General features: G+C 46.2%; 1 protein-coding gene across 14 annotated transcripts in view; it reads left to right on the top strand.

The window, feature by feature from the left end:
* ANKRD6 (ankyrin repeat domain 6) overlaps positions 1-20,030 on the top strand; it is a 176,702-nt gene extending 156,672 nt beyond the window's left edge. For 6 of the 14 annotated variants that reach the window (XM_046676224.1, XM_046676228.1, XM_046676221.1 and 3 more), the window contains 10 exons: positions 607-705; positions 2,692-2,790; positions 4,055-4,132; positions 8,261-8,365; positions 9,676-9,810; positions 10,137-10,322; positions 10,806-10,958; positions 14,897-15,010; positions 15,694-15,820; positions 16,969-20,030. In XM_046676224.1, coding sequence (XP_046532180.1) covers positions 607-705; positions 2,692-2,790; positions 4,055-4,132; positions 8,261-8,365; positions 9,676-9,810; positions 10,137-10,322; positions 10,806-10,958; positions 14,897-15,010; positions 15,694-15,820; positions 16,969-17,540 — 1,668 coding nt within the window. In that variant the 3' untranslated portion in view covers positions 17,541-20,030. The remainder of the gene's footprint in view (positions 1-606; positions 706-2,691; positions 2,791-4,054; positions 4,133-8,260; positions 8,366-9,675; positions 9,811-10,136; positions 10,323-10,805; positions 10,959-14,896; positions 15,011-15,693; positions 15,821-16,968) is intronic. The other 8 variants (XM_046676223.1, XM_046676220.1, XM_046676232.1 and 5 more) reach the window with 6 other exon arrangements.
* The last annotated feature ends 209 nt before the right edge of the window (positions 20,031-20,239 follow it).

The raw sequence follows: 20,239 nt of genomic DNA, 5'->3' as shown, positions 1-20,239 counted from the left end.
GGAGCAGTTTGGCCTGTGTCCACTAAGGAAGGCCCTGCTCCTGAGGGTTTCTGAATGCCCTTTTTCACTCCCAGTGATTGCTTCTTCATCAGCTCCCCAGGCTACTTTGTTCCATATGGGATATTGGGGTCCTGCTAAAATAGGACGCAACGTGAGTTTTTTTAGAACACACAAGATCTTAAAATCCGACAGGTCACGACGGCTCTGTGATGGAAAGGCTCGTTTCCACAGCAGTGCTGTTGGTCGTAGTTCAGTGTACTCCAGAGCCTGTGGGTTGCAGGAGAGGCTGGGGGCAGCGGATTCTGATCAAGTGCTGGGTGAGCAGAGCCTGCCTGGCTCTTGTGGAAGGTCTCACGGAGCAGGCATCCAGCATGTGAACCTGAAAGCAGAGACTGCGCGGCTGACAGTGAGCAGGGCTACAGACAGCGGCAGAGGGCTGTGAGTCTTGGAGTGGAGCATCTGCGGTAGAGGAGATGCTTAGAATTCAGGCTGATATCCTCTGAAGAACATGTGCTAGTCTGCCAGCTTTTAAGTGATGTTTCTTTTTTACTCTGTTTTGTTTTGTAACCGCTCAGACTGTGCTTAGAGTTTGATTTCTGTCCGCAGGCAGGCGACACCTGTTTGCACGTTGCTGCACGCTATAATCACTTGTCCATCATTAAGCTCCTCCTCAGTGCTTTCTGTTCTGTCCATGAAAAGAACCAGGTCAGTGCATGTGTCCTCCCCATGGCCACCAGGCCCCCTCCCCACAAGGCTAACTGACAGGTGTGTGGGCACAAACGGGAGCAGAGGCTGCTGGGAGCCTCTCCGGGTCTGGGACTTGGCCAGTGCGGGCCTTTCCATGGGTGTTCCACCGAGTTCCTGTGGCCCTGGTCTATCTGGCCTCCTAAAGAAAGCCTGACCTTATCATTCCAGTGCATCTCACCACATTTGCGTACTGAACATTCTCTGGAGGTCCTGCGGCAGGTTTGGTTTTTAATATGATTTTACAAAGGGAAACCCACAAGCAAGAGTGTGGCTTAGTAAAGAAGCAAGGAAATTATGTATCTCATGACTCTGTTCTGTTCCTTGCATTGCCACTTTATTTGAGCTGATGGAGTCTCTGTTTCTGTAAAATTGGGTACATGATCTATATCTGTGCCATATAGCGGGGGTTTTGAATAAAGTTATGATTATGTGTTCCATGGAAAAGTACGTGATTTTCAGTAGTCACTTCGATTTTAAAAAGTCTTCATATTTATTGATACCTAAGTGATGCGTTGTTTGACTTTTCTGAGTTTGGCTGCATATATCCGAAACTTAAAAAAGATTGTTGTTCAGATTAAATATACCCTATAACGATGGTTTCTGATCCTGGCTGCATATGAGAATCAACAGGGGAATTAAAAATACCAATTCTGAATCCCACCCCCGTTTAAGTGACCAGAACATCCAGGCAATGGGAGTTTCAAAAAGCTCCTGGGCTGGTGTGCAGACCAGATTGAGACCTGCTGACCTAGCTAAATAGCTAAATTTGGTCATTCTGCAGCCTCCCAGTGGATTCTAGTTCGTCAGAGTACCCCACAGCCCCCACTAACCAGTGCTTCTCAACCTTGGGGCATGTTTCAGTCACCTGGGAGCTTTGAAAACCCACCTTGCCCAACCCACACTCAGACAAATCAGCATATCTGGGGGTGGGGCCTGGGCATCGGTAGTTTTTAAAGGTCTCCAGCTGACTCAGTGTGCAGCCAGGGTTGGAAACCACTGCTTCAGCTTCTCCAACGTACACAGCTAAGTGACTCAGCAATGAAATACACTTTTCCCCGGCTATTCTCTGGGGGAAGAGGGCCACGGGGATGGCTGGATTTTCATGCTTGCCAGGAAACAAGGGAGCAGGGTGCCTTACCTGATCACCTGATGGGAGACAATGGATTATTTTACTTCTCCTATTTTTGCCTGATTTATATATATCATTCTGTTTGGGGGAAAAGCCCAGTGTTTGCATTTGGAATTGGCCCATCAGGCTGCTCTTGTCCATATCCTCCTTTCATAGCTGATTGTCTGAAAACATTTTTGTGTAAAGAAGATATGAAAACTTAGGCTGTTTGGTAAGAGGTTGAAAACAGCTGGTCTTAAGTGAACACGGATTCTCAGTGACTCCACCCAAACAGAGAACACCTAGACCTGCAGAATGAGTCCCATCAGCCCCTTCGAGTCCCCAAAGGTGCTGCGAGGCCGGGATGTTATCCTCCCGTGCATCTAGGAGTAGCCATCTTCTGCAGCTTCTGCTCATTCTAGCGCTCAGAAACCAAGGGGTCTCTGCCCTCTCCCCTGCCACAGAGGGGCATGGTCCAGAGCTCCGGGATGGATAGCCTGCCGCCCCTGGCTCCCTGCCCGTCTTCCTGCCTCGGTGTCAGGCTTCAGGTCTCACCATTTTCAACAACCCAGCCCAGCATTACTTTGCTCCCTGCTCTTAATCCTGTGATTTCTAGTATCCCCAGTTGGAAAGGAATGTGATGTTTGTGCCTGGGTCATTTAGTTTCAAGATCTCTTTAAAAAGAACCACGTAACACTTGAGCAAAGGGCCCCCTATCCGTCTAAGGCAAATCTGAGATTGTTTGAAAAGCCACCACCAGGCCATGGGTTGAGAGCTGGAGGGCTGGGGGCCATGATCAGATGGGGTTTAGCAGGCTTTCTTCTGACTGATTTCAGGCTGGAGACACAGCACTGCATGTTGCCGCTGCCCTGAATCACAAGAAGGTGGTCAAAATCTTACTGGAAGCTGGAGCAGATGGGACCATTGTTAATAATGTAAGTTGAGTTGCAACAATGGATTCTGAAGCCCTTCCCACCCCTTTCCAGAAGGGGGGTGTTGTTCCTACCTCACCTCCTGCGGGCTCTGAGGGCACATAGCCTCACCAGCCTCGCTCTGTAGGGGTGTAGTTGCTAAAGCTCCAGTCCTCGGGCCCTCGGGCGGACTTGAGGGAACCCTTGCTCTTAGCAGCCCCTTGCGTTGACAAGCCCTGAGGGCTCATCTTTAGACTTCTAGCTGAAGTGAGCACATCCTGGCGTGAAAAGGAAGATCAGGGGTGTCTAAGTAAACTGACAAGTGGATGTTACTGCAAGTGAGTTCCAGGCCTGTAAACAGATGTGGCCCTCAGAAAAATGGCCCCAGGGCCATCAGATTAATCATGCTCAAAACTCTAACTCCTTCCTCTCCAGAGTCACCTTATTTTACTCCTTCCTTCTCTCTCAGTATCCCCTCCCCTCCCTCTCTCCCAGATCCCATAGCAGGTACCTACTCAGGTACCCTTTCTTCCTCGAGGCTGACCTGTGGTCTCTGCCCTCCTGAAATAGCGCAGACTCAGGACTGGGGGCGGAACAGTTGTGTGGGGGTGTTGAAGCTGGGAAAGGCTCCCGTATCTGGTTCCTCCTCACACCTCTAGTACCTGGATTGTGTGGTACATCATGGTACCTCTCCCATGATGCCTTGAACCCACCTTCCCCTTCCTTTCCCAATGTTACCAACTCCTGGTTTTTGGCTACATCTCCCTAGAGCCTCTGTTGTGGCCACAGCTTCCTAATTGTTTTTCACAGTCCGGTTCCTGAGACTCTGTGGCTGGGCCCTGGTCTGCCCTTCCAGGTATCTTCACTGTTCTCCAGGGAAAATTCTTGGCTTGGCTGGATTTTATGACCCTTTTTTGGCTTGTCTCCTCAAGTGAGATCTTCCTCCATGACCCTGTCTGATTTGCACCATCCCCATCTTTTTCCGGGAAGCCTTCCTTGTTGGGCGGTGCCCCAGACCTTTGTCTGCTAGAGAGCGCTTATTGCTCACTCAGTCAGCACCTGCCCTCCGTGGCTGTATGTTGTTAACCACCGTGTCCTCAGGGGTGACTTGGCTCCCTCATTGGATGGGATGAGACTCGAGCGGGCCCTGCTCATCCACATGGTTGTGTATTGTTGAGCATGTGTAGGTGTTGGTGTCACTGAGTGCAGAGTTGGTGTCCCAGTTGGGCAGCGTTTGTGCAGAGTTGGTGTCCCTTACTCACTTGTCCTCCCCTGTGCCTTTCCTCAGGCAGGCCAGACTCCGCTGGAGACTGCCCGCTACCACAATAATGCGGAAGTTGCTCTTCTCCTCACTAAAGCTCCCCAGGTAGGATTTATTGCACTTTCCATTGTATTGATTATGTGGGGCTGCAAAGTCATTGAGACTCTGGTTGCAACCTTCTGAAGCCAATGCAAACTGACTTAAATAGGGAACTGATGGGCTTACTGACCAGGCAGTGGACAATGTAGGAATTCACGTGGGCCTCCATTCAGGGTAACCAGAACCAGAGACTTCAGGTCCAGCAGGCTGCTCTTCATACATGGGCATCATTTCCTCCCTGTGGCTAGATCATTGTCAGTACCAGCTTCCTGTGTCATACTACCCCGGTACTCAGCTAGGGAAGAAGTTCCACTTGAATACATCACAGGTGAGGACCATGATTGGTGAGCTTGGGGCAAATGCCCTGAACAATTAGGACAGGGGCTTTAAGAAGATAGCTGCATCCATTTGACCATGTGGTTAGAAGGGGCATTTCCTAGAGAAAGTGGGAGGGAGGGGTCCATTCTGGGCCGACAAAGCAGTAAATTTCCACTAGAGGCAGTTAAGTATAGTATAGTTTTGTTTCCTTTTTCATTGAATAATGGCATTTTGGCTGTCGTTTAATTTTTAAAAGATGACTGATATCATTTGAGTTGAGGTTGAAATTATCCAAGTAAGAATAAAGAGATTTAATAATGATAATTTACAGGTTATTCATAATTTCAGTGCCCTGAAATAACAGTTTCTGTTCATATTACCTTCCACAGACACATAATTTTTATATAGTTGTGCCTACAATGTATATACCCTTTTGTATTCTGCCCTTTATCCTAATTATAATAGGAAAATGTTCTACACTCTTCACAGTTATTCTTCATAATGGGAGGATAGTATTCTTTTTTGTTGCCATCCAATATTTTGTTAAACCATTTCCTTAATGTTGGACATTTAGGTTATTTCCCAGTTGGAGCTATTCTGTGTTACATTACAGCAAACACTGATTGGTTTTCCACCTTATTCTGGCTAATGTGGTGAGAAGACAGTCTCATGGAGCCAGAGGAATGTTCTGGACACCAGCCTGCCACATCATAGCCTGGTCCCCGCCAGCCCGGGGTTCTACATGGCCTTTATTTCATTTAAATTTTAAGAAAACATGCCTGATATAACTAGCAGTTTCTGGAAATGGTTAAGATTTTTTGTCTTTTGCAAAATTGATGACTCTTTTGCCTGTGGAGTTGGTCCTTCTTGGTGGCCTCTGGAAGTCCACAGAGCCCCTGACAGGCACGAGTCAGGTGCTCCTTCAGAAAAAGGCTCCACCTCCCTCCACGTATTTGCAAACCAATCAGTGGACTCATATCCTGATAGAAAAATGCTGGTCTCTCATAGATCAGAAAGTATAGTGTGCCGTATAAATGTCAGAATCCGTCAAGTTGTCTGGCATTTCAGGGTTTGGCAGTTTGGTGGACAGCCAGCCCTGTCCTCAGCCATATGAAGATCATCAAGTCTTGTGGGTGGAGTGTCTGCCTGGCACGCAAAGACTGATGTGCCTTTAACCGACCTGTCGTTTGTCTTCCAGAGCCTACGGATCTGAATTCATAGGGAAAAAGCTTTATTGTGCACCATTTTACTATGTGCTTCTCCTTTAGTGTTTCCATTAAAAAATGACTTAAGCAGGGCCAGCCTGGTGGCATAATGGTTAAGTTTGTGAGCTCTGCTTTGGTGGCCCAGGGTTCATGGGTTTGGATCCCCAGCATGGACCTACGCACTGCTCATCAAGCCATGCTATGGCAGTGTCCCACATACAAAGTAGAGGAAGATTGGCACAGATGTTAGCTCAGGGCCAATCTTCCTCACCAAAAATAATAATAATTAAACAAATGATTTAAGCAAGTTTTTCCACACCCATATTCAATAGCAAATAAATAGGATGACATTTTCTGAAAGTTTATTTTACATAATTGTACATGCTAAACCCTGTTTGCTCAACACAAAGAAGGAACTTTGGAATATGCATTAAATTATACACATGCTGTTCTGTTGTTCTGTAGTTAGAGAAATATCCTTACTGTTCGTTTGTCTGAAATGAGAAATTCCCTCTCCTTGGCACCTTAACTGACCACAGCTCACACAGTACTAAGAGGATACTTCCTTCTGAGCCCTTAAGATCAATATTCCCTGATGTCTGTGAACTGGAAAAGATTGATGACATTCCATTTGGTAGATGGTGTGGTTCTCCGAGAAAGGCTGTAAGCCATGCAAAGCTATTTTCACTAGCTAATAACGTGCTCCATAGAGGAAATTTTTCTGATGATTATTTTGGGTTTGGGTGACCTCTGAGTGTCAGTTCTCATTTTTAATTGACATGGTTCACAAATGCTTCTGAAAGTGAATTTCGAGTTGATCCTGGCAGTTGATCCTGTTCTAAGAGTCCGTAAACCGAATGGGCCACAGGCTTTAGTCAGTTCCTTTCATCAGACTCGACTTCCTGGTGAGTCTGAATTTAGTTTTAGAAATGGCTTAGGACAGTGGTTCTCAGACTTTTTGGTCTAAGGACCTTTTTACCTTCTTAAATATGGCAGAGGCCTAGAAAGAGCTTTGTTTCTCTGAGTTATATCTATCAACAGTTACCATATTTGAAATTAAAGTTGAGAAATGTTAAAGATGTTTATCCATTTAAAAATAAGTTCATTTGTGTTAAGTAGCATAATTTTATGAAAAAGAATAATTTTTCAAAAAAAAATTGAGTGAGAAGAGTAGCATCATTTTGCAGTTTTGCAAATCTGAACTGTCTTACTTAGAAGAAGGTGATAGGATTCTCGTTGATTTCCGTGTGTGGTCTATTGCAATATCACTCACGCAGCTTCTGGTAAACACATCTGTACACTCAGGAGAGGAGAGTGAAAAGGCCAACGCTGTCTTAATAATACAAAAATGATTTTAACCTCCTGGGCCCAAGGGTACCTGGACACTTTGAGAACTACTGGCTCACAGGATGAGAATGCGGTTTAAAAATCAGGTTCAGTGACAGGCAGATATTGTCAGGGATTTTCCATTTAGGTGGTACCCACTGCCTGTGGAGGTTCTTTTTGTCATATAATGGTGCCTCTTGAATCTAATGAACCCAAGAAGACAGTCTGACACGAGATGAAAAACACTATGCCGAACTTCAGAGAGCACCTGCCTATCTATATAGGAAGACGCTAAGATGTTGTTTTATTGCAGAAAGATAGTGTGACCTTGAAAAAGTGTTTTCACCCTCTGAACCTCTGGTTAAAGGGGGCGAACCCTGAAACTCGGGGTAGGGGGCTAGGGGAAGGGTGTGGAGCTGGGCCAGAGAATGAAGGTTTCCACCAGCTCAAAGATCTATACTCTGTGCTTAAACATCCTCTGCCGGTTAAGCAACTGTAAGGCACCTGACAGTGACTGATGCTCCAAGGTGTGCCAGCGACCTGCTTTGTCTCGGGTAATCCCAACAACACCCCATTTTTACATTTGAGAATGTGGAGCACAGAGAGGTCACAGAAGTTGCCCCAAGATCCTACAGCTAGCTGCTGCTGGGTTCCAGTCTGGGTCCGTTGGCCCCCACGTGTACTTGCCTCTGTCCCGTCCACCTCTCTGCACTCTACGGGGCAGACCAAATGCTTCCTTTTGGGGAGGAGATTCCTGCCTCATGGTTGGTACCATGGCTCACAGATGCACCTCAATAATGTTTGAATCAAATTGAATATGACTTGGATCCAGTTTGGCCAAAAGAAAATCTGATGGGCTAGTTTGTGTCCAGTGTACCAAGATAGTGAGTGAGACTGTGCCTAGCGTAGGGCCGCCGCACTGCACAGCTCCAGGGGACGCCATTCATATCCTAGTCTATGTGAGTGGTGCTCCCTGAAGTTAAGCAGCACACAGCTTACACACACCTAGGTGGCAGCCCCGGCCCAGCACATAAATGCCTGTTATTATTATTGTCTAATCTCCTTGAGGTCAGAGACAACGTCCTACCCACCTCTGGGTCCCTGTAGCGCCCAGCACGAGACCTATGAGGCATAGGAGGTGGTCCAGAGGTGCTTCTTTGATGTAAATGCTTGGTCTCTCCCACTAGGCTGGACCTCCCGTTAGGGCAGAGCGCCAGGTCCGAGAAGTCTCTCACGCTGATGCTGCACCCCAGTGGTTTGTAACGATGCCTCTTGCCTCCTTCAGGTCTTGCGCTTCAGTCGTGGGCGAAGCCTGAGGAAAAAGAGAGAAAGGCTCAAGGAAGAGAGGAGAGCTCAGTCTGTGCCAAGAGATGAGGTGGCACAAAGCAAGGTGGGGGGTAGCCCTCCCGCCCCTCCCCAACTCCGCTCACTTACAGAGGGTGGGAAACTATCTCCCTCCTTCCTCTGGGTTCATCTGGTGGCCACCATGCCCTCCTGTCTCTCCTTTCCTCTGGGGTCTTCAGACTCTTGTCAGTCTTTTCCCTTTGGCCTCCTATCCTCCTTGCCTCCAGGATTTCAGATCATGTGCTCGTGTGTCACCATCTTTCCAGCACCCTGGTGTGGGTATATTCACTAGCCCCATGTATCTGTGGCCTTGTCACTACCACGTGGACAGCCCTGCCTCTCTGACATCGTGCCCTTAATTGTGTAGAGCAGTGGTTTTCGAAGTGTGATATCCACTGTGTCATCTGGGATCTTGTTAGAAATGCAAATTTGGGGGCCTCACCTCAGACCCACTGGATCAGAAACTCTGAGGTGGGGCTCAGCAGTCTGAACGAGCTCTCTAGGTGATGCTGATGGGGACTCAAGTTTGAGAACCACTGGCATGGGTTGCTTCCTCTCTTTCCACTTAGGGAGTGGACTGAGGCTGTCCTAGCCCATCTGACTCCTTTGTGCAGATTAGAAAAAGATGCCCCCAGGCAGAGCAGCCCCGGCACAGGGCACATATGGTGAATAGAGCCCGGACTGGATTTCAGCTCCCTCTGCTGCACTCAGCCCCCTCGGCCAGGTGCCCTTGTGCAGTGAACAGCTTGCACAGCTATATGCAGCAGCCCTGGAATGAACCATGCCTTTCAGCTTGCACAGGAGGAAGACGACTAGGATATAGAGACAACTTCTGACACATAAAGTTTTATACCAAGTACTTGTTCTTCTGTCTGCTTATCAACTTCCAGGGTTAAGGCATTGTAACTCTAAGTTCCTGTGTGTGAATTGTACATAGTAACTTGTAGATGTTCTCACAAGGACCAGAAATGTGGTGGTTTGTCGTTTCAGAGGGTTCTCACTCTGCTATGAATTGTGAGGGTCCAAGTTCAAAGAATGAGTGGGGTTGTTTTGTGTTGAATGCAAAAGACCAAAATCTCCAATGCTGAGGTGTTTTGTGGGTGTAGGTTCCTGATGTTCTAGAACATAGAATGAGACCCAAGACTGGATTTGGTTTGGCACCTAATAGATAAAGTAAAAGCGAGGCATTCAGCTGAGTGGGAGAAACATCCATGTTAGTCAGGACGACCAAGCCTGTCGTTGGCAGGTTCCCGTGGGTCCGTTAGTGGCTGGCGTCTGGCAAACAGAATTTTACGCCACTATTGAGAAAGCCCGAGGGGGCAGTAGAACGAGTCTCTGGGCTTGCTTTCCCTGCAGGGAAGTGTCTCGGCAGGAGACACCCCCAGCAGTGAACAGGCTGCGCCCAGGAAAGAAGAGCCCAGAGAAGATTTCCTGTCAGCCTCGCCGGAGCCCAGAGCAAAGGACAACAGGCAGAGAAAGTCAAGGCCCAAGGTCAGGAGGCACGTGAAGGCAGCGGGCGAGGGCTGGGAGCAGGGTGGTGCGGGGCCCAGGGATAGCGTCACGCTCAGCAACTCAAAGGCCACTTCCCTTGGCTTGCTGGTCTGGACCAGAGCCCAGGAATTAGGTCTGGCCAACTTCGGGCACAAGGTTAGCGTGCGGATGGATTTCTTTGGACGTGGTGCTTGGAGTGGAATGCCAGGAGGCAGAGGGAGGTGGGGTTCTTTGCCCAAAAAGGAGGTGAGATGGGAGCCATTGTCTGAGTGTCCATTTTACAGATGTCACAGTGCTCAGGGGTGTTGTCTCTTCCTCTCCCACAGGCGTCAGCATTTTCTGACCCCACCCCACCAGCGGACCAACAGCCTGGACACCAGAAGAACTTGCACACTCATAATCACCCTAAAAAGAAGGCCAGGCATCGATGCTCTCCCCCACCCCCTCCGCATGAGTTTAGAGCATACCAGCTCTACACGCTGTACCGCGGCAAGGACGGGAAAGTGATGCAGGTACCCGCCCAGCCTGTCAGGACACGGGGCCACAGGCCTTAAGCAAGGTTGTCTGTTGAACACTTTTCCTGGGGGCTAAGATCCACTTTAGGCATTGACTTAAGGAGGTATGAGCCTTGAAGATCAACCAGATGGCCCTCCTCACCTAAACAGTACAGATACCCTCCTGTCACTTACGCCCAGGCATGGGGGTAGGTACCAAGCTTTCTGCACTATCCTTAGGGGACTAGATCATGTGGAGGCCCCAGCGTCGACAAAAGCAGCTTGAGGATTGGGGCCATATCTTGCCCTCTCTGAGTCTTCTTAGTGAGGACTGGACCCAAAGCTTGGCCTACCAGGCGTTCCAAAGTTACAACAAGGACGAGTCTGTCTCCTCCATCGTCTCTGTCCCCCTGGTGTACTGACGGGTTTATGATGGGTACTCACAAGTGCTTTGCTGAAGGAGCGAATGAGATGGACTGATTCCTTTTGTTTCCCTGTCAGGCACCAATAGATGGTTGTCGATGTGAACCCCTGATCAACAAGCTGGAGAACCAGTTGGAGGCAACTGTGGAGGAGATCAGAGCAGAGCTGGGGTCGGTTCAGGATAAAATGAATACAAAGCTGGGACATATGGAGAGTAAGACGCAGCACCAAGTAAGCCAGTCGCCCAGCCTCCTAATTTCCAGGTGCTCTACAGAAAATGAGCTCAGAGGGAGACCTCGGCACCCGCTTCCGCTTGTACACTGCCCTGAGCACATCGGGGAGGCCTGCTCATGCAATTTCTTTAAAGCCCATCTGTTTGAATTTTTTAAGAACATGGTTAAATTGCTTCAGATTATAAAAGTAATATATACTCATTAAACAGCATTTTTAAAAATCTGAAAATTAGAAAGGGAAATAAGTCACCTGTAAGCCCACTGTGATGAAAAAGCACTATTAATATTTGGGCTTATTTTCTCCCTGTCTTATTAAATGTCTCTGTGCTCTATACCCCTTCCCCATTGCACACAAAATTAGAGGAATCATGTCTGTAGTTTTTCTTTTCCCCTTTTAATTTTGGAAATTTTCACATACAGAGAAAAGTTGAAAGAATAGTATAATGAATGCTTGGACACCCTCCAGTTGTTAATAGCTGCCACAGTCGCTCTGTGAGGCTCTCGCAGACACTTTTTTCCTCTTGCTGACCTGCGTGAGATTTAGTTGCAGACTGTCCTGACTCCTCACGCCTAAACACGTCAGAGCGCATTGACTAAGAATGAGGATTCTCTCCTTCATGACACAGTGCCATTATCACATATGAGGAAATTAACTATAATTGCATAGTATTCAGTCCATATTCAGATTTTCTCAGTTCTCCCAAAATGTTGTTTGTAGCAGTTTCTGTTTTTAATCCCAACTCGATGTCCAGTGTGTCTTTTGTGCATTTGTATTATGTCTCTGTGGTCTCTTTTAATCTAGAACAGTCCTTGATTCCTTCCAACTTTTTTTCTCCTATGATATTAACTTTTTAAAGAGTCCAGGCTAGTTGTGTTATAGGACGTTCCGTATCCTGGGTGTTCTGATAGTTTCCTCATGGTGTTATTTAACTTGTTCTTCTATCCCTGTATTTCTGTAAACTGAAAGTTAGCTCTCGAGCAGTGGTTCTCAAAGCGTCATCTCTGGACCAGTAGCGTCAGCATCATCTGGGGACTTGTGGGGAAAAAAGTGCAAATTCTTGGGCCTCATTCCAGCTGGACTAAATTTAACTTACCTGTGAATGAAACTCTGGGTGGGGTGTTGTAGCCTGCACTTTAACAAGACCTCCAGGGGCTGCTGGTGCAACTAAAGTGTGAGAACCGTTGGCGTAGATGCTTATTTAGCTTCAGGTTAAATATTTTTGGTAAGAACACTTCATAGTTAATGGTGTCAACTTCAAATTACATCACATCAGGAGGCACATATGTCAGGATGTCTCATTAATGATGCTGAGGTTGATCATTTGGCTAAGCTGGTAACCACCATCTCTCTCCATTGTAAAGGGACATTTTCCCTTTTTAACTAATAAAAAATATATGATGAATATAGACTTTTAAATACAAAAAAAATACTTTAAAAAAGCTTACAAAATAACACATGTTCATTGGAAAGACATTCCACGTTACAGAAATCTGTATCATAGTGATACCCCCCAGAGAATGGCCTTCCATTCGTGGTTTGGTGTATTTTCACATAGGTTTTTCCTTTTATAGATAGTAACCTACATAATTGTCACCTTTAAACAAAAATGGAACCATGCTGTGCTCTGTTTTAGCTTACTTTTACATTTAGTAATATGTCTTAGACATATGAAGCTATGGTGTGTTTTTTAATAGTGGTGTACTATTCCTGTATATGGGGGTATACAATTTTGCTTTTTTTTAATTTAATTTTATATCGAGCATTTTCCAATGTCCTTGGCTTCACAATATTCCAGCATATTAATACAGCATAGTTTATTTAACCATTCCTTTCTGTTAAACTTTAAAGTTGCTTACAGTTTTTTTTTTTTTTTTTTTTTTTGAGGAAGATTGGCCCTGAGCTAACATCTGCTGCCAATCCTCCTCTTTTTGCTGAGGAAGACTGGCGCTGAGCTAACATCCATGCCCATCCTCAACTGTATACGTGGGACGCCTGCCACAGCATGGCTTTTGCCAAAAGGTGCCATGTCCACACCCAGGATCTGAACCGGCGAACCCGGGGCCACCGAAGCAGAACATGCGCCCTTAACCGCTGCGCCACAGGGCCGGCCCCTGCTTATAGTTTTTCACTCTTATAAGTAATGCTATGATGAACGTTTGTGTGCATAAACTTATGATTGCTTCACAGATTATTTGCTCAGAATCAGGATAATTGGGTCCAAAGTTAAGACTATGTTTAAGTCTCTTGATAAATAGAAAGGTTGTACCAATTTATATCTTACCAGCAGTGTCTGAGTTTGTCTCAAGCCTTTGACATCATTAATGTTGTCATTTTTTAAGTTTTTGCCAAATTGATTAAGGACATTTAATTAATTTTCCTTGTTTGTTGGTGAGGCTGAACTTTTTTTTTATTTTTATTTTTTTTTTTTTGAGGAAGATTGGCCCTGAGCTAACATCTGCTGCCAATCCTCCTCTTTTTGCTGAGGAAGACTGGCGCTGAGCTAACATCCATGCCCATCTTCCTTTACTTTATATGTGGGACGCCTGCCACAGCATGGCTTGCCAAGCAGTGCCATGTCCGCACCTGGGATTTGAACTGGTGAACCCTGGGCCACCACAGCGGAACGTGCGCACTTAACTGCTGTGCCACCGGGCCGGCCCCTAGGTTGAACATTTTTAAGGTTTATTTGCTATTTGTATTTTGTGGAAAGCCCATTTAAGAAATCCCTTCTTAGAGCCATAATATATTAGTTAAGACTGTTTTGTGAATAAAAACCTGCTTCAGCTAGCCTAAGCCCAAAGAGGGATGGTAGATGAATGCTGGGATGACTCACGGACCTCACTTGGGTTCAAGGAAGGTGACAGACTGGGGTGTAGAGTCTTAGTCCTAATTCCAGATCACAGGGAAAGGACTCTGGCCCAGCATAAGTCAGGTGCTCATGCCCGGACCAGTCAGCGTGCCCCGGGAACAAAGCTGTGCATCAACGCGGTGGCTCTTGGCAGAGCATCTCTATCATGGATAAGGAGGTGGGAGAGCAGGCCAGTCCCAGCAAACAGGGGGAGAGCAGCTCTCAGGAGAACATGGCGGCTGAAGAGACAAAGCAGAGGTGCTCACCACGTCTCAGGATGGATGCTGCTTTAAAAAACTTTTGAACATCTGAGTGTGGGACATCATGAATGTCCCTGACAGGAGAGGAGCTCACCAGTGAGCCCTCGTGGGCTGATTCCCACGAACAACAGTCCCTTTTCTTCTGTGGGCCTTATCAAAGCAGTGGAAGTTCAGCCCTGCTGGGTGTTGGGCCCTACAGGAAATGTCCAGATGAAGGGGGTCCCAGGAGGGCTGTGACTGAGAGGGGACAGTCATTTGTGCTCTGGATGCAGCGCTCCCCCTGACCTCCTCCCACTGCCGTCCTCACTCTCGCTCTGCCCGCTTTCCGTGCAGCACTGAGGGCTGGTCGCTGGGAGAGCTGCGTGAAATACCCGAGTATCAGCTCCTTTTGCCGCCTCTTCCACAGCCTCTAACATCTGGGGGAGGAGGGATGAAACATTCATTGGAAAGGGGAAGAAGAGCTCCATACTTTTAGAAATAGTTTTTCCTTTCAATAATAGTCTTGGAAATAATGTTCTGAGATCTATAAAAATTCTTTTACCTACAAGGTCTGCATTGGCTCAGGCATATTCATAGTCTCTTAAACCCCTTAGGACTTTAACAAGTGAGAAAAAGAAAGAAACATGGGCCTACGTAGCAACATGCTCTGGAATTCTGAAAACCTAGAGTTCCATGAATACTGTATGGGAACAGAAAGAGGAGTGGAGGTTTGCCTGTGTTCTCTCTGGTCCCGGCGTGGCCCCCCTGAACCTCTCCTCAGGAGTTGAGAGACCAGGGCCCATCTTTAGATCGTCTCAGCCATGCGCTCTGTGCCTGTTGCATCCTAGATGCGTGTTCTGGACAAGCTGATGGTTGAGCGACTCTCGGCAGAGAGGACGGAGTGCCTGAACCGCCTGCAGCTGCACTCAGACACGGAGAAGCAGGAGGGAGAGAAACGACAGGTGACGATCAGTATCTGTCCATCCTTACTGTGACTTACCGCCCGTCTTCACTGGGGAAAAGACTCAGCCCCATCACTGAAAACTCAGGCCGAGATCCCCTAACAGTGTTAGCAGTACATAGCGTGTCATTTTTATGACTCTGAAGTGCAGTTAATAGAAAAGAACCCGTAGTTCAGTTCATGTTTGTTGCTGAATATGCTGGCAGTCGGTGGAGACTGAACAGTTTATAGAACATGCTGGGGCGGGCGTGCTCTCCACCCTTAGTGAGGTCTACGTATGGTGCATTTGCTGGGCCACTGATCTGTTGTTGAACAAGATTGGTTCCTGCCCTCAGGGCGTTTATGGTCTAAACAACGGATGTAAAATGGGTCCTAGTGAGTGTGTCAGTGCTCATGCTCCTCAGGCAGCGGAAGTGCTTGGTTTGGAAGACTTGGGAAGCTTTGGTGTTTGAGTTTTACGTGGCTCTAGGTCACTTAATGAAGGTTCTAGATGGCTGTCACCTTGGGTGCTGGGTCCATCTGGTGTGTGGAGGGCAAGCAGAGAAGGTCGTGTAGGATGTGGGAGGGGGTAATCACAACTGTTGGTGTGATCTCCTCAACGATCATGATTGAAAAGTCCATTCTGGATGCTTTCATTCATAAACCGTACATGAAATTCACCTGATTACTTTGTGTGTTTTTTAGATGTCCTTGGTGGATGAATTAAAAACCTGGTGCATGTTAAAGATTCAGAATCTGGAGCTGAAGCTTTCTGGAGATTCCAGGGCCTCTAGGACTAAATCCACACCATCCACTTGTGAATCCTCCACAGGTAACCCCTGTGCAGAGAGGGCCATTCCACCCCAAGGTGATGAGACCCCCAGATCTTGCTCTCTCCTGTACCGGAGGGAGCCAGTATGATAGGGCTGTGGAAGGCACTGGGTTGTAGGGGCAAGGACCATGCCATGCTCACTACTGAACACTCAGTTCCTGTACAGCAATGAAGCATTCCTATTTAAGTGTTCAAAGTATTTGAATGCAGGAATAAAAGACTTGTTGATGGTGACAGTAGTGCTTTTCAGGTACAATGTTGATGGTGTCAGAGTGGACCCCAAAGATGAGGGTGATGGATGGACATCTGTCTCCTGAGCAGGGCTCTCACCCTTGACCTTGCACCTCCTTCCTTCCCTTCTCTTCCTTGATCAGCCTTTTACCTTGGTCCAACTCTGTAAAACCTCATTAAAGAGCATTTGTATATTTAAGCTGCCCCGGGTGCTAGGTAAGAGATGCTTCCAGAAAAGCATCTTTACATTAGCCACCGTGATTACACTTGATGATGATAATGTTGAGGACATGTAGAACCTTAGTAATTAGGCCTCCTTGGGGATTTGTTATGTCAAGTGTTTCATGTTACTACAGACCATCTCCGGCACTGTGGTTTTATTTTCTTTGTGCCCATAACATTGGGGAAAATCCTAGGCAAATTTTTCATGCTAGGACTAGGTATGGAGCTTGGCTGGAGCTCTGGGTATGGGGAATAGGACCACCTCTCCAAAGTGGAGGCTGGGTCAAAGAACTAGGAACTGCAGCTATGGTGTGGAAGGGCCCAGAAATTAAGAGATTGGGGATATTCATTCTCATTGACAAAATGCCCAATTCTGTTTTGAGAGACTTAGTGAGCTGTGTCATCCTTAGCAACCAGAAAATGGTACCCAGAGCCTTCTAGGGTAGATTGAGATGGGCTAAAGGAAAGGCCAGCACGTTTTTGGCTTAGATGCTACCAGTATGGTTAATAGAGTATCCATGAAAGCCCTGACAAGCCAAAATGATAATCAGGGGAGAACTGGAAGGGAAGGGCAGAGGAGGAGTTGCACGTGGTGGTTGGTGGTTTACAGGATTCCCAGGACTCTCAAATGCTGACCCACAGGCACATGCTGTGTGAATGTGGATTTGCTCTGACTTGAGTTTTTCTTCTGAAAGCAGGTGTGGACCAATCAGTGGTGACTGCAGGTCCAGTAGCAGCTTCTGACACTTCCCCCCAGGTGGTTAGGCCCAAGGAGAAGGCCCTCAACGCCACTGCTACCCACAGACTCCAGCAAGAGCTGTCTTCCTCGGACTGTACAGGCTCCCGACTGAGGAATGTCAAGGTGCAGACAGCCTTGCTACCCTTGAAAGAGGCAGCCAAATGTGATCAGCAGGCTGGGCCCTGCATCGACAGAGGCACCCAAACCAAGAAATCTGGGAAGAGTGGGCAGACAAGGCATCGAGCCCAGCAGCCAGCACCCGGCGCCAGCTGTGGGCCGCCACCAGCAGCAGGCAGTGAGCAGACTGCCCCGCACCTTCGAGACACCTCCCAAGCTCTCGAGATTACCCAGTATTTTTTTGAGGCTGTTTCCACCCAGATGGAAAAGTGGTATGAGAGGAAGATTGAAGAAGCACGAAGCCAAGCCAGTCAGAAAGCCCAGCAAGACAAGGCCACGCTGAAGGAACATATTAAAAGTTTAGAAGAGGAACTTGCTAAACTGAGGACGAAGGTGCAGAAGGAAAATTAGGGCCAGGAAAGGGCACCTGAAGGCATCCTTGGGGATTTCCAGTTTTGCAATTGCGGAGTAGCTATGCCGAGGGTGTCAATTATTGTGCACATAGCAGACTTGCCTTTAAAAAAAATCACTAATTTCTAAAATGTGCCAGACACACACTTCCTATGCTCTGAAGTTATGAAGACTTCAACAATTAAACTGAAACCAGGGTTGGCTTGCTTAGTTTCAGGTTGCATGACAAACTCAAAACCTCAGTCCAGGTTCATCTGAAGTGCAACAGCTCAGATGAAGCGAGCCACGCTAAGAAACTGAGTGATATGTAAGCCGGGACCCTAAAATTCAGGATGTGGGAAATAATATAAATCAAAAGCAAGAGAAAGGTTAACCCCTCGTGAACTCCAATCAAGTATTCGTTCGTATAAACACACCTGCTGTGCCTAGACAAGTGGCCTCTGCCGGAGAGCCGTCACTGAGATGCACGCTCAGCCCTCTCTCAAATTCATGACTCTCAAAAGCCAACATTTCAACCAGGTGGAAACTTATCAAACAGATGTTGAGGAGAAAGAGATTTTCATGATATCCCAGGATCCTTTATATCTTAAAATGTTTTGCAACGTCAGAGTGTATTTAAGTAATGAGTAACTGGCCAACAGCACCGGGAATGTTTGTTAGTAATGAACTCAAATGAGAAAGGGTCACATCATTTGACCATGGTTTCTGTATTTTTAGCCAAAGTATAGAAATATTACAGTTGATTAATCCTAGTGATTTTAAAACAGATCAATGGAAAAACATTCACATAGCAATTACCGGAAACTTCTATAACCTGTTTGTATTCAAACCCAATTATCTTAGAGTACCTTTCTGAATTTGAGCTTATTGGTCTACATTTTATAAAGAAATGAAAGTATTTTATTTTTAATTGAGTTCTGTCATTGAAGAGCCTCAAAAGCTTTCCAGTGCTTTGCAGTGCCTACGTCAAGGTAAATAACTCAGTAATTTGATTTAGACCCCACAATTCCCCAGCCGCGTGGAGCCCTCAGGATTTTACTCTGCCCTGTGGAGCATACACAGTTTTACAGGTAGCTTGGGTGTGTTGAAACTTTGGATTTAATTATTTTCTAAGCTTCTTGGCCCTTGAAATGTGAGATTATAGTCATCTCAAAATTCCATGTCTGCATAGAAACCTCAGTTCTATTTCTATAAACACGGGAACTGAGTAACTATTGTCTATAATTTGGAATAAAATGTTGCTCATTGAGCCAAACAGAGAATCTTGACTTCTTGACATAGAAACACCCAGCAAAACAGTATGCTGTAGGCCCTTTGTTTTTTGCCTGTCAAGTTCATAGTTGTTTTTGTTTTGTTTTTTAAATAGTGACAGTCCATGGAGATAGGCATTCCTAGTAAATGTGGATGTATGTCACCATTACAGAACCTGGGCAGGGAATTAATCTGATGTTCTCTCAAGTTTTCAGTTTTGTAAGCCTGTCCTGTTCTCAACTGCTGAGTAGGTAGACGGTTCTTCCCCAGAGACCCCCATTGGATTGCTAAATGTAGAGGCACCTTCCTCTCTCATTTCGCTCCTTGTTCCTGATGCAGAATCACAGAATTGCAGAGTTATCAGTTTTCTAAATCTATTTTAAACACGGTACCACTGACCGCTTTAGAATTGTTCCTCAATATACACTGAGTTCTTGAGAGCTGCGTCGTACTCAAAGAAGAGATGAATTCCTAAGATGTCCAGGAAGTTGTGTTCCAAGCAGGATTTATTTTCACTTATCAGAATACTTCCTGTTACCTCAAGGGATATCCTTGTTGAGAAATCCCGAAAACAAAGTAAATTTTAATTTATCTAGACCATAGAGTGCTTTGGTAGGAAGTATTTTGATGGTGTAACTCCTACCCATCAGAAGCAGGCAGGTTATCATTGTGACCTGGATATTCTGGTCAAAGTGACAGGTAGGGGAGAGACTTGGGGAGGAAGGAGAAAGGTCAGTGCACCTAGTCTGACAGATTCCATGGATCTTCTCTCTCTCATAGAAGGGAAAACCATAGAGGCAAGGAAATAGAGCAGGGTCAGCCAGCCTCCCAACCCAAAGAGATGGCCGCATCAGCGAGACCAATGCAATAGCTTTGTATTGTCAACAACTGTATTTGGTCTGTTTTTGTTCCTTAGCATTGCCAAAAACTCAGCTATGGATTCCACGTGTATTTTTCCCTTTGCTGTCTACTAAAATGAGCAAATGCCACAATAGTACTTTTCCAAAGAAGCAGAACTATTAACAATTTGTAGGCTGTCATGTAGGTCATATTTGAAATGAGATTGGAACTTGAGCTGTGGGAAAAACGATGTGAAACAGAAAAGTTGTACAATATTGCAGTGTCTTTTTAAAACAATTGTTAGTGGATTGAATATAGTCAATATCTGTGATAGACTGAGTATCACTTCTAATCTTACCTTTGACCTTGGGAGCCCAAATAAAGGAAGTGATGTTTTTGTGTTTATACCTTTTCATTTCAGTCAAGCACTGATTCTTGAGAGGTATGTTCTCTTTTATTTAGTATTTTATCACTTTGAATTTGTGTCTCTTCCAAGCATTAAACATGGTTCTCAACACTATGGATATTAAATTTCTTATTTAAAAAATGAGTGTGAATACTTTGTTTAGCCTACATTTTCATGTGTGTAGTTGACCAAATTTTATGGT

This window comes from Equus quagga, chromosome 11, assembly GCF_021613505.1.
Source record: "Equus quagga isolate Etosha38 chromosome 11, UCLA_HA_Equagga_1.0, whole genome shotgun sequence".
In the NCBI taxonomy this organism is placed as follows: domain Eukaryota; kingdom Metazoa; phylum Chordata; class Mammalia; order Perissodactyla; family Equidae; genus Equus; species Equus quagga.
The sequence above is the reverse complement of the archived record's forward strand: the minus strand, read 5'-3'. Positions and strand labels throughout refer to the sequence as shown.